The 12,744-nt window shown below is 39.4% G+C and overlaps 1 protein-coding gene across 1 annotated transcript; it reads right to left on the reverse strand.

Annotated features, from left to right (window-relative positions):
• Window positions 1–4,144: 4,144 nt before the first annotated feature.
• mrps27 (mitochondrial ribosomal protein S27) lies at window positions 4,145–12,143 on the reverse strand. The gene is made up of 11 exons (XM_061038745.1): window positions 12,024–12,143; window positions 11,642–11,719; window positions 10,521–10,591; window positions 10,330–10,388; window positions 9,705–9,819; window positions 9,146–9,224; window positions 8,727–8,842; window positions 8,375–8,477; window positions 8,131–8,273; window positions 5,992–6,153; window positions 4,145–4,616 (listed from the first exon to the last, which is right to left on the reverse strand). The coding sequence occupies exons 1-11, from the start codon at window positions 12,094–12,096 to the stop codon at window positions 4,350–4,352; spliced, it is 1,266 nt and encodes a 421-aa protein (XP_060894728.1). The 5' UTR covers window positions 12,097–12,143; the 3' UTR covers window positions 4,145–4,349.
• Window positions 12,144–12,744: the final 601 nt, after the last annotated feature.

The raw sequence follows: 12,744 nt of genomic DNA on the forward strand, positions 1-12,744 counted from the left end.
TTGTGAACTTCTGTGAGCCCGTTATAATGGAAGAAACTTTGCATTTAAAATCAACAACAACCTAGAGACCTGGGGAGTGTGGAACTGTCTGCAACATCCACTATAATTGTGATTGCATAGCCAGACCTATCTATCTAACAGATTATAATTCTGTTCTAAAAGGGGAAACTAAACTATCTGGGTTGTTTGTGTTTCTTTAAACCAATCACAACTGTCATTGGTGGCCTTAAGGACTCAGGGATGGCGTGAAAATCCAGAGTGTCTGGAGGAGAATTATGGTGGAAAATGTTGAATAAAAATGGCTCAATCCTTGCATGTGGTAAAGCTGAATAAACAAAATAATTTCACCACTTAAGGAAAGTACACTTTGCGCTGGCTCATTCCACGGATGGAAACTTCATTTCCAAGTCAGATGTTTTTATTGTAAACAGAAATTAGCAGTGGGGCAATATATCATTTGGCAATAGATTGTCGTCCTGGCTTGTTTTATACAATTATTGAATCCCTGGTGATAAGTAGTCAAATATTTATTTGAAAAATTCAGTGCTTTACATGGATTTTCCTGGAAATTTAATCCACCTTGTCACCCCTTCATGATTCCTCAGAGGGGTGCCAATGACTTGAACGATAGTAACGTGAACAGAAGTTAATTGGCCAATGAAGAAATTGACAGCGTGATAAAAAGATGAGGAAGACAGCAGGATAATGTCAGATACAGGTCAAAAGAAGTGAGAAGATGAAGCTTGATAAGAAGTGAATAAATACATTGATTCTGCTCTTTACCTTATAAGGTTTTTTTTATATTCTTCAATTAATCAGATACAATCAAAACACTTTGATGCAAACCTTTGAGTAGCTTGAAAAGGTTACGCTTTAATCAGAAGATGACACAATTACAGTCAAATGAATCAGACACCGAATAAATCAAATCTCTATCTCTATCAAATTTAGATCTGCCTAAGTTATTAGTTTAATATGAGAGCAATACACAGATGTCAGGACACATAAAAGCCACGTATACCCGGAAAACAAACCGACAGATAATTTAAACATTATTGGTTTTCACTTATCTTTTTAAAATGTTAAATATGAAGGAGGGGACCTTGATGAATAACACAACATTATTAAACATGATCTTTTTTCTATGGACTCTGGCCAAGAGCAACAAAACCAGCTGCTTCTCTTATCCTGTAATCTGCTTTAAAAGAACAGGATACAACGGTCAACCAGTAAAGATCAAATCACACTTACAAATCAAGAAAGGGAATCCAATCCTGTTGACTTACGTGAAAGGATCAAAGAAGAAACAAAACATAGTTTGCATTTAGATGACAAGTATTAACTTGAGCCATGGGAGGATACAACTTCTTCTATAAGTGGTTAAAGATGCACACATTATGCATTAACAAGGAGGTACTGTTCTCAGAAAAAGTCATGTACGAGATAAGATGTGGATGTGCTTTTATTTCAACCACTAAGGAGTCCTGGTAGAGATGACAAAACAAAACATAGTTTGAATTTAGATGAAAAGTTCTAACTTGAGCCTTGGGAGGATAAAACCTCTGCTGTAAGTGGTTAGAAATGTACAAATGATGCATGATGTGGATGTGCTGAAGTGTTTTTATGCAACGGCGAGGATTTTCTGGTAAAGATGACCGGTGTGAGCAGAATCACAGTCCAACAATGGTGTCTATAATGTGTCCACTTTTCTCCTGTAATGTTTGCAAAACTCAAACAACCCAGTTTCCCAGCAAAGTCCCCCTCCCCCCCCCCGTCTCCCGAAAGCGTCTCTTGCACAAGCAGTGAAGGTAAACAGAGGTGTTACTTTTGAACCAGTGGTTTTATATCGAGCTTGAGGCTTCGAGAACGATAAGAGCTAATTCATTATCCAGAGTAATTACACGGTGAAAGCTTTTATCTGTGGTAGATAATAATCTGACTAAAAAAAATAGCGCAAGGCAAGCTGCAGAAAGATAAAAGACTGCAGTTATAAGATAGTTTAAAAAGATCATTTCGTGGCCTTATCCTGAGATCCCCCTCACCACTTCACGCTTTGATTAAAGCAGCAAGAAGGACGGGACAGTCACAGCAAAGTCATGTGACATGTGAACAATAGTTAAGCAAGTTAATTGTATCATGTGTTGTTTTCATTGTTTTTTAAAGTGACAGAAGAAAACACTTTGCCTATAGAACAGGAAAAAATCAATACCTCAATGTCGCATGAATAAAAGGGAGTGCTGTTTGGTCAGAGTCAATCACAATATAAAGGAGCCTCTCAGTCAGGGATTTGTGTGACGTGTTGTCTGTTTATTTTGTCTCCAGTTGATATTTGTTTGATTATTTAGTCCTTTTGGTGTACATTAACGATGAATCCCATGATTTGGGAATTTTAAGGTCTGTATAGTATTTTGTTGTGTTGATTAGATGAACTAGTTGGCCCCATACGGCATCATTAAGGGTGCGGGGTGTAAACACTGTATAGGAGAGAAAGCTGTGGAGCCCATTTTATTCCTCAGAGGTGTAAAGAGGCTGATTATCAACAATGACAGTTGTGTAATAGCCTGATCGATCTTTAAACCTCTGGTGCAAATAATGAAATGTGAAACACAACAGCTTCTAAAAGGCAAGGTTGGTCATTCTCTCCAGATACACTTTTTTAAGATTTTGGTTGAAATTGTCTTTAGATCCTGACAGAAATTAATAACGTGTGTGCTCTGAAAAAAGGAACAAAGAAAATCTGTCATATGTAGCAGTTGTAAGCCAGTAAAAACGCTGACCAATGTCTGACACGAGGTACCAATCTGATGAACCAATCACGACTCCCTGTCTCCCTGCTTGTTTTCTACCCCATGCCTGCACTAGCCAACACTCAGAGCGCGTCACCGATGACAGAGTTTATACTGTGAGTTTGTCGTTGGCCGTTGTGATTAGTAAAATTGTCATGTAAGAAAGCATGAGAAAGTTTAGTGTTTACTTACCGCGGAATGAGACGACGTAGTTTCAACACATTGCAAGCATTGAGCTGAGGTCCGCTTCTGGAGGAATGGCGCTCGTGCATGTAAGTGAGGGGCGTGGCTTTTGAGGGAGCACAGACAGGAGGGGGCGGGTGTAGACGGAGCACATTTAGGGAATGCTACTTTCAAAATCAGTCGAAAATGACCAACCCTGCCTTTAACTTCTTTATGTACACAAAACGATTAACCTTACCTTTGAGCTAACTGACCATATATGAATGATCATTTAATCTTTCTCATTTTCAAGTTGTTTTGGAAAGTGTCGTTCCCTTTAAAACTAAGAACAGTAAAACCCAAAAGATCTCAGAAATATTAACTTCCTTCAAACAGCTGAATGACATTTAATATTGAATAACTAAACACTGACTATGAGTGAAGAGCCGCTCTCAGAGGAGCAGTCAGTCAGGAGCCTCAGCACCACAATGCTTCTTGTTTCAACGGTATGTGGTTCTTATTCATCCTGGACTGCATACCAGGCAGTTTCCCAAGATCATGCTCTGAATACTGAATAGCTGCAACATAATGTGGAATGAATGCATTATGTGCACCGCCACAACAGCGTTTTCTTCTCCAGAGATCTATAATCTTATCTTTCTGTGGAGTACAAACAGGCCAGGCTCTACTCAATTTGCCACGCTAACGTGCTGTGTTAAGTGTATTTGTTGTTGCTGCACTCTCAGGTTGATATTTGACTTTTTCTACAAACATTGAGGTGCTCTCTGTGTCCATGTTTAATGCATGTTTTCCACCACGGACTGAAGGTTTCTAATAATAAATGCATTCCTTCCGAATGCAGGGATTTAGTTTTTCTCCTGATTGCTTATCAGCAAATTCTTCAGTGCAATACACTTTTCACTCCCCTGTGAAAAAACTTCCAAGGATGCTTTTGACACACACATTCACCCCCACACACACACACACAAACGCAGATGACCGCAGGCAGAGAGGAAAAGGAGTGGGAGGATGTGATGGTAAGATCTTTCCCAGCTTTGCTTCTTTTTTGCTTACATGAGGTCATCCGACCGCCACGATTAACAATGTGTGCATACGTTCCAATAATGATCCTCCGCAGTCAAGGAAAAATAAATAATGCATTTTAGACAGAATTCCTTAAAGAAACAAGAAGTCTATTTCACATCCGTAAACACATTTTTATTTTTCCTGTTTATCAAAAAACAGAGCAATACATATCACATGAAGACACAATAATCAACACTTAAAAAAGAAACTGGTGAAACATGCAAATGCGATGGTGACAATGTTAATGTTTCAAAATTTTACAGACATAGAAGTCTTATTATCTCCAGAGTATACACTATTTTAACAGACAGGTCTCTATGCTTGCTGGGCTGCAGCCTGTGCAGCTAACCGCTCCTGTGCAGCTAACCGCTCCTGTTTCTCCTGCTCTGCCTTCGCCCTCATCTCCTTTTCTCTCTGGATCAGCTGCCTCTTCTCGGCCTCCCAGTCCTGCATCCGCCTCTCATACTGCTCCAAGTCCGGTTTCTCTGCAGCCGCCAGGTTCTGCTGGGCCAGAGCGCTAACCAAAGCCTGAAAGGAGGCAGAGTCCACTTTGCCCTGAGACTCCAGCTCGCTCCTCAGTTCCTGAAGTAAAAACAAAAAAGGAACAGAAAGATGTCAAAACGCCCAAATCACGTCGTTTTGTTAATTTGTATGAAACTCTCCTAATCAGTTCATTCTCTTTGCAATACATTTTTAAAATGCTCCAGCTTCTCAGAAAACATTCCTAAATCCCAGAGAGGGATTGATTATCTACAGTTCAGTCTGTACAAACATAGAAGTCTGGATGTTCTGATTAAGAAATCTGAGGGCCGACATCTCGTATTAGAAAAGTAATGCTCACAGAAGCAAACACATAGTGAAGCTGCTCACATGGCCATCTCCGCTGACTTCATTTCAAACAATAAAAAGACTATTCCAGCTCGAACCCTGGATGACTTATTAAATTGATTGATATAACTCCAGTAAAACACAGAACTATCCATACATGTGGACGCAGACGAGGATTTGACCTTGTTTTGTACGTCTGAATTTAGACAGAATTCCTTAAAGAAACAGGCAGCAACCAGATCTCACTAGACAGTAACAGAAATCAAAGACTGGTCAGACAGAGATGACTTAAGGGTGCTTGGAAGTTATTGAATTAATAATAAATATTTGTATTTGAGACGATGCTGCCATCCTTGTCTGCTGATCAACAGGTGGATGTAACATCTAAAACAAAAATTAGGAAGAAAAAAAAACCAAAGCAGCAAAAAAGGAGGAAAAGAAGAAGGAAGCAGCCAAGTACTGGTGCATGTTACAGAATGTAGACAAACAAACTCCACGGGATATTTTTAAAGAGTAACTGCTGACACTGGATCAGGCAAGTTCACCAAGCTTATTTTTTTTTGTTGCTAATGACAAGCTAAGCTTATTGACCTGATCGCTGGAAAAACATTTCCATTGTCCTTTACCTTCATAACTCCGCTCCAACAAGACTAAAGGATCTCAGTCCTAACAGAAAAGGCTCTCTCTGTAGGCCCCTTTCCATAATAAGGTTAGCCTCCAAAAATATATAAATTTGAACCTCCCAGTAGCAAAAAAAACAAACATCTTTAGAGGACGCGTTTTGATAATGTGCAGCACGAGGATTACATTTTGCTCCATTTCCTGTCTGCCTGCTGAAGCGATCTACTCGAGCAAGTCCAAAACTTTTTGTACCTTTTATTCATTAAACACCAAAATGGGAAAATAACATCAATCATCTTTTAAAACAGAGCTAGTAGAGTGGTGAAAACAGTGAGGCATCTGATCCAACTTTCACTTTTTTGTTGACACAGCAAGAAAATTTCATGAGATGAGCCAATTTTTTTTAAATTTAGTTTGGTCAAAGGTATTTCATCATCACATGCACAGACTTTGGTCTGCAAAAAAAAAAAAAAAAAAAAAAGCATGTGACCCACATAAACAACCTCACCTTGAATCTGCTGACATATTGAGGTAGCTTAGCATGTTCGGCTTGTTCATCTTCATCCACCTCTTCCCTTTTCTTGTCCTCTTCACCCTCTGATTCGTCTCCAGATGAGTCTGAGTCTGAGGCGGACGAGAGCTCCTGCAGCAAAGCGTTCGCGCAGTCCAGCTGTAGAATCATGAAAACAAAGATGAATTACCCAGAAAGATTATTATTTAGTATTTCTGTACTTTGTATTTGCACATTCAACAAACAGCTATTCCTGCCTAAAAGTATTCATAGCTGTATATCAAGTCACGTAAATCTACAGAGGCCCAAAGGGGACATAAATCCATACATCTTATTAACTCTGTTTTCATGAGATAGAGAGTCATTTCTGGTGGTTTTGTTATATCGACTTATTCAACTCTTCTCCCCAGAGCCCAATATAAACAAATAGGCTTAATTAACCTCATTAGTGTGGGCAGTGGCCGGATCAGCCTACTGTTTCATTATCTCATATAATAAAGTAAGTAAGCTGAGATCTCCAGAAACCAGAAATGTCTCTTTATTGTGTGAAAACAGAGTAAATAATATGTGTGGATGCATTTCCTCTCCGGGTTTCTATGAGTCAAAGTTCAATATTTTAAACTTTTTTAAGAAGGAGAAGATTCATTTTCTAACTCAAAACGTTAAGGTGATGATGAAAGAGGCTGAACACCTCACCTGACAACTCACCTCTAAATCCTAGGAAGAGGTAATATTAACCGTCACTTGAGGCGGCAGACACCAGCACCTTCATTTGAGGTGTAATATTTCCTCTCTGTCCTGCAGTGTTATCTGCTCTGTCTACATTATTGCGTTGCAGCCGTCTGGCTCAGGCCGCTTGGTTCCTGTAGCAGTGATTCTCACAGACATCCTCAGCGCCCCAGGCTCTTCAAAATCTCATTAAACGTGGACAAAGCGGAACTATTAAAGCAGACAGCTAAGGCCAGATTACAGGCGCTGCACCCGACTGTGTGTCCATGCATACATGTGAAAGTATCAATGATATGACAGCGTGTGTGTTTAATCTCAGCTGATGAGGCCGGTCTGCGTCATAGACTCCACCTGGATAATAACAACAGCGGCTATTCTGTCTGTGTCTAACACTGAGCTGTTCATATTTCTGTTGTGTGACATTCAATATCGTAGCCTTGGCAACACTTACTTGTAAACACAGAATCAAGATGAATGTTAAAAGCGTCAGTCCAACAGTTTTGAAAATATGTTTGTCTGACATTAAGAGAAGAAGTCCAAAGACGTGCAGAAAGAAATGCTGTCTGGCTGCACGTGATGTTACTTTTCCGTTCCTGCTTTGCTAAGAACATTTTTTGTTATCTTGTACTTTTGAAATCAGTGTTGTGTAGTTTTATGCAATGATTGTTGCTATATGTCTACATCATCATCATCTTAAGATAAAGAAGTATTAGCTCACTTCTTGTGACGTTTGTTGATCACATGTGTGTGTGAGATCGTCTTGTCATTGCAAAACAAAAACTTAAAATCAATTCAGGAATATTTAGATGCTTTTCATGCAGATCTCCAATCAGTGTTTATAGTATATGTCGCTGCGGTGTAAACACAATGTAACCCCTCGAGAAGCTGCAGCCCTGCTCTGCTGCTGGATATCTTCTGCTGTTTAGTCTTGCTCAAGCAGTGTAAAACATGCTAGGGTGTCCCATTTCTTGCTTTTCATAACACCATTTTGCAGGTTGTTTGCTACGTAAACAAAGAGTGGAGACAAGAAATCTAATACGTAGTTCTTCCTGACCACAGATTGTGTCACTGACCTCCTCAAATGACGGCACTGGTGCTGAAAGAACGACACATTTATGTCCACACATAAAAAGAGAACATACTTTTTTTTTTATACTGTGCATCTAACTGAGATAAAGCATAGGTTGAAAATAGGCCGACTATCCATTTAAGGAGATGGTCGTGTGCAGGAAACTGTTAACCAGAAATGTTTTCTCATGGTCTGGTTTGTTTTGTAGGTCATGAAAAGACATCTGTATTAATGTCTCAAACACAACCAGCTGAAAAATCCACACAGGAGTTTTCACAAACACTTGGAAAAAAAAAAAGCCCTCCTCCAACCCTCCGTCTGATTGTTTTGGTTCTTACTGTGTCATTGGACAGCTTGACATCTCCAGAGGCAGCAGCCACTCTCTCCATGACAGCCAGCACTCGGCCCAGATAGCCACGCTCCCAGAAGAGAGGCGCCCCTTTGAACACAGCATGAATGCCGTTTGACATCTCCACTTTACCTGGATGGGAGAAAAGGAGAAATAGCGTCATTGAGACAAACAGAGGAGCGAAGGACACCGACGTACCAGTCATTAATTAATGCTAAAAAGAAAAATCCCACCTAGTAGAGCAAGGCCGAGTAGCTGAGCGCTGAGGCCGACAGTGTTGTCTTGCTTCAGTCCACAGATGAAAAGAGTTGCTCCCAGCGTCCGCTCTTCTGACACCTGAACACAGCAAGATCAAGCATTTCATTTTGAAGCACATTCTTCCTGCAACATTCACATGCTTATAAGTCAAAAGCAGACTTTTCTTTCTTTTCTTTATAATTGGACAGACATTTTTCAATGAAACCTCCCATTAATCACTCCGATGACAGAAAATGGATGTCTTCAGAGTGGTGAACATTATGTATTTTTAAGGCAATTCTTTGATTTGTTTTCACAACCTCTCCCATGTTGTTGTTGTTCACTCACAGTGAGTTGTGGTCTGGTTGCTAGGTAACTGCCCAGAGCATACAGAGACAGGATCTGTGTGGAGGGAAGGTCGAAGGCCTCCTGTAGCATTACCTCTTCAACCACAGAGCACGCACCTGTCCAGAAACAACAACAAAAAGATGTCACTTTTACACTCTTTGTTTAAGAATAAATTACACTACAAATGTCCATGATGCATAAATAATCAGCTTCCTTTTTTTTTGACTCTGTGTTCAATACATAAAAAGGAAATAAACTGTGTTGATACTATTTCATTATTCTGATCGACAAGTCAGTTTTTCTTCTTGGAAAAACTTATAAGTAAATAAAAAACTTAATCTGGAAACCTGAAACCTGGAGTTGTGCTTAATTTCCCTTTCAAACAGTTACAATGAGAATTAACGTTTAAAAAGCCTTACCTTGAAAGTCTCCATCTTTAATGTGAGAATCTATGAGCAGGTTGAAGGAGAAATCATCTGGGAATATTCCATACTGGACCTACACACACACACACACACACACACACACACACACACACACACACATACGTTTAGGATATGTAGTTCCTGATGCGTCTCACAAATCTAGACCTTTAATCTCAAAACAACAATACACCAATCAAAACAACAGATGTGCCCATACAAACACATCCCTGGCTCACGGTCACTATCTGCGTATGTTATAATGAAGTCATGTTGATTCCCAGATAGTATAACTAACTTTGGCAGAGTGCACATGCTGGGCTGAAAATGTCAAATCTGTTTTTTGTGCTGCTCAGATTATACGAGTTGGGGGGGTTACTTTGATTTTGTGACTGTTTACACTGCCAGACATGTGCAGTGTTCAGCCCTGATCAGGAGCTTCTGATGTATTTGCTGATTATGCAGATGTGCCTCCTTTACACTGATTATAAAGTATTTTAATTGTGTGTCTAATGACAGTCTTGGTAATAACTACGAGGGATAATAATGTGTGAACCTTGTTTTTAAGCGTGTGCATGGCCTTTTCCCTCGTCCCGTATTTCAGACACTGACGGATCCAGTCGTGAATGGTCCAGTCTCTCAGATACCAACAGTTAGGGCTGTGACGAAACCTGCCGTGATTTAAAAAAAAAACATGATTTATACATTCATCACAGTTCTTATTGTAAAAGATAAAATGTTAGGAAAGACGCGAGGAAGAGAAATTAACACATAAAAACACATTTATGTTTGTGGAGAACTATTTTCTCAGTTTCCAAAAAACAGAAGAGCAACACCAAACATGACAGCTGCATCCTGAATAACAAGCAATAATTGTTGAAGACATGTTGAATGTAGCTACAAAATTAAATGCTAGTTTATGAAAAATAATAAGCACTGAGCATGGGTGCGATCGGGGAAATTTACAAAATCTTGTAATTAGAAGAATGGGTGCAGATTCCAGAGGACGGAGTAAACAGGAAAGGTCTGGAGTTGCCCCGAACAAAGAAAGCATGTGACTGAACATAAACCAAAACAGAGAGAGAAGAGAAGCAGGAAAAAGTAGGTACTACACAAAACCGAGGGAGCAACAGAAACGTGTTGAGACGGAGAAAGTGATGCAGAGTTTAGACTCTTCTTACTTGTAAAGGTAGTACTCCGCTTGATCAACTTCCTCCCGGGATGAAATGTTGTCAACAAACTGATAAAAAGAAAAAAAAGTTATGCAAAAACAATGTATCCTTACTGCAATCGATTTATATAATCAAACGTATACTTTGGTTTATAACTGAACAAACAAAAAACAGGGAGATGAAATCCAGACACAACTCACCCGAGATATGGAAAGAGAGCTGACGGGGAGATTCCTCTCGTATGTCCGGTCCATGGCGTTGGCCAGTAGAGCTGTGAGTTCATAGATTAAGTACAAGATCATTTTTATAAACAACAAAAACACAATTAAGAATTACTTCTTTAATATTATGCCAAAACCATGGTTTTTTTTAACATTATAGCAGTGTGATACACTTAACTGAAAAACACGACGTAAACAACCCAAATACAATCAGCTCGAGTTGGAAATAATTTTGAAATACAAAGAGCGGGCGCCAGTGGCCTAGGGGTTAGTGCGTGTGTGCCCCATAGACAGAGGCTATAGTCCTCTAAGCGGTCCGCCTGGGTTCGAATACGACCTGTGGGTCCTTTCCTGTATGTTATACCCCACTATCTCCCTTATTTCTGACTCTAGCCACCGTCCTATCTCTAAATAAAAAGGCATAAAAAGCCCAAAAATAAACGTTTAAAAAAAATGAGGAGCTCATGTTTTGCCTTATAAATTTGATCACACGTCACAGTTATTATTCCCATGCTTCTGAACAGTCATCATTAAGTGCACCATATGCCTGCAGTATTACACTGCCCCCTTGTGTTGGCAGGGCGCACATGCAGAGCTGACTTACACGTAGGACTGCTGGATGCATCTTAACCCTGAACCATCATCAGGAGGATGTCTTCATTGTACACTGTGTGTTCCTATAAATGTCATGTTGACTGTAAAGCAGGGTATGATATTGTCTGAACACGTGTCTGACACTTCTATTGAGATACTTGACGCCGAGCTGTAAGAATATTGAGACAGACTGGAGAAGTCCTTTATAACAATGCGTAGAATTAAACACCCATTATCCTGCACATTCATCACTTATGATCTGAACATGTAAACTGGAAAGGTCCCCCATACTTTCAGGCGATTATAATGAAAGGCAGACGTATTTTTGACATTCACACTCAATGCCACACTTAAAGTTGCGTTGACTGTGAGAGCGAATCTGACTGACTTTAAACGGACAAGTTAACAACACACTGTAGGTTCCTGCAGATAACAACCTAAAACATGACACTGCTTGATATTATTAGTTTGACACTGTTAAAATGTGACATGGTTTCGACTCGTACCCAGGTTCCCAGGATCTCTGCGTCTCTCCTCCCACAGTCTGGAGTCTGTGTAAGCTGCTGAGAGCAACCATCTCCTCGCTGCAAAGACACAAGGTAAATCAGGTCACCTATGTAATAATAATAATACTATTTTTATGCTAGTCAGTCGTTTACAAGGTGATTCTCGTCATTTTAAACACATTAAAGACGACAAACTTCACAGTAAATCCTCAGTTTTGCAAGTGACCAGTTCATGTACCTCACAGCTACAGCTAACTAAAACATGAACTGGGGACATTTAGCTCTTCCTCCATCCAAACAAGGCCAAATAGACACGAGTTTAACGAACACGTTTGCTCAAATATACCTTTAAATATATCGTAGTTGATGTTTGATAGTTTACCTGAAACAGAAGGAGATAAACATTTAACTTTGACTGCTGCAGTCACACACCGTTTCCATACGGAGGCTGCCATGTTTGGACGATACCATGTGTTAGCCTTTGAGGGGGGGGGTTTGTATTGTCGAGGATGCTCCCTGAAAGTGACGTGAGAGGGTTATACCAAAAGAAAGAGGCGGTTAATTCACGTTTACTCCGTGTCCTGTATGATGTATATGTTCAGAAAGAAAGTGCTTTCTAATCATTGTCAAACATCATTGTAAAATCGCAAAGGACGTCAAGTTTAGAGTTACTTTTTTTTTTTTTTAATATAAAGGCGAGGCTACAATTTAATTTTTATTTATTTATTTATTTATTGCACACAAAAAAAAACATAAACATAATAGATAAATGGAAAAACAGACAGTACATAATGATTAGTTAATTAACAAACTATACATTTTGAAAGAAATGTGCTGGAGGAGCCAAATAAACCCAGAGGGGCTTGTCGAGTGGCCCTCCTAAAAAACAAAGACAAGTAGCCCTAAACTCTTGAAAAACTGCAGGAGCTGAATCCATTTATCTGTTGAAGATCACATTTTATAGCTCATATAAAACTCGGAATTAAAAGTAATTAATCTAAATATATTTACAATTCTTTTAAAGCTTTTCATAGGCTATTTGGGATCCCTAAGTGAGACAACACACACATTTTTAATCCCCTTTTAATTTATATTTACCTTTA

Source organism: Labrus mixtus, chromosome 5, assembly GCF_963584025.1.
Source record: "Labrus mixtus chromosome 5, fLabMix1.1, whole genome shotgun sequence".
Classification (NCBI taxonomy): domain Eukaryota; kingdom Metazoa; phylum Chordata; class Actinopteri; order Labriformes; family Labridae; genus Labrus; species Labrus mixtus.

What these genes read in the sequence shown, in the direction of transcription:
- mrps27 (XM_061038745.1), bottom strand. Translation starts at nt 12,096, where the DNA reads ATGGCAGCCTCCGTATGGAAACGGTGTGTGACTGCAGCAGTCAAAGTT. An exon ending in CAGAGATCCTGGGAACCTGG is followed by an intron (nt 10,592 to 11,641) that starts GTACGAGTCGAA and finishes ATGAACTCACAG; the next exon opens with CTCTACTGGCCAACGCCATG. An exon ending in TAAAGATGGAGACTTTCAAG is followed by an intron (nt 8,843 to 9,145) that starts GTAAGGCTTTTT and finishes GTTTCTGGACAG; the next exon opens with GTGCGTGCTCTGTGGTTGAA.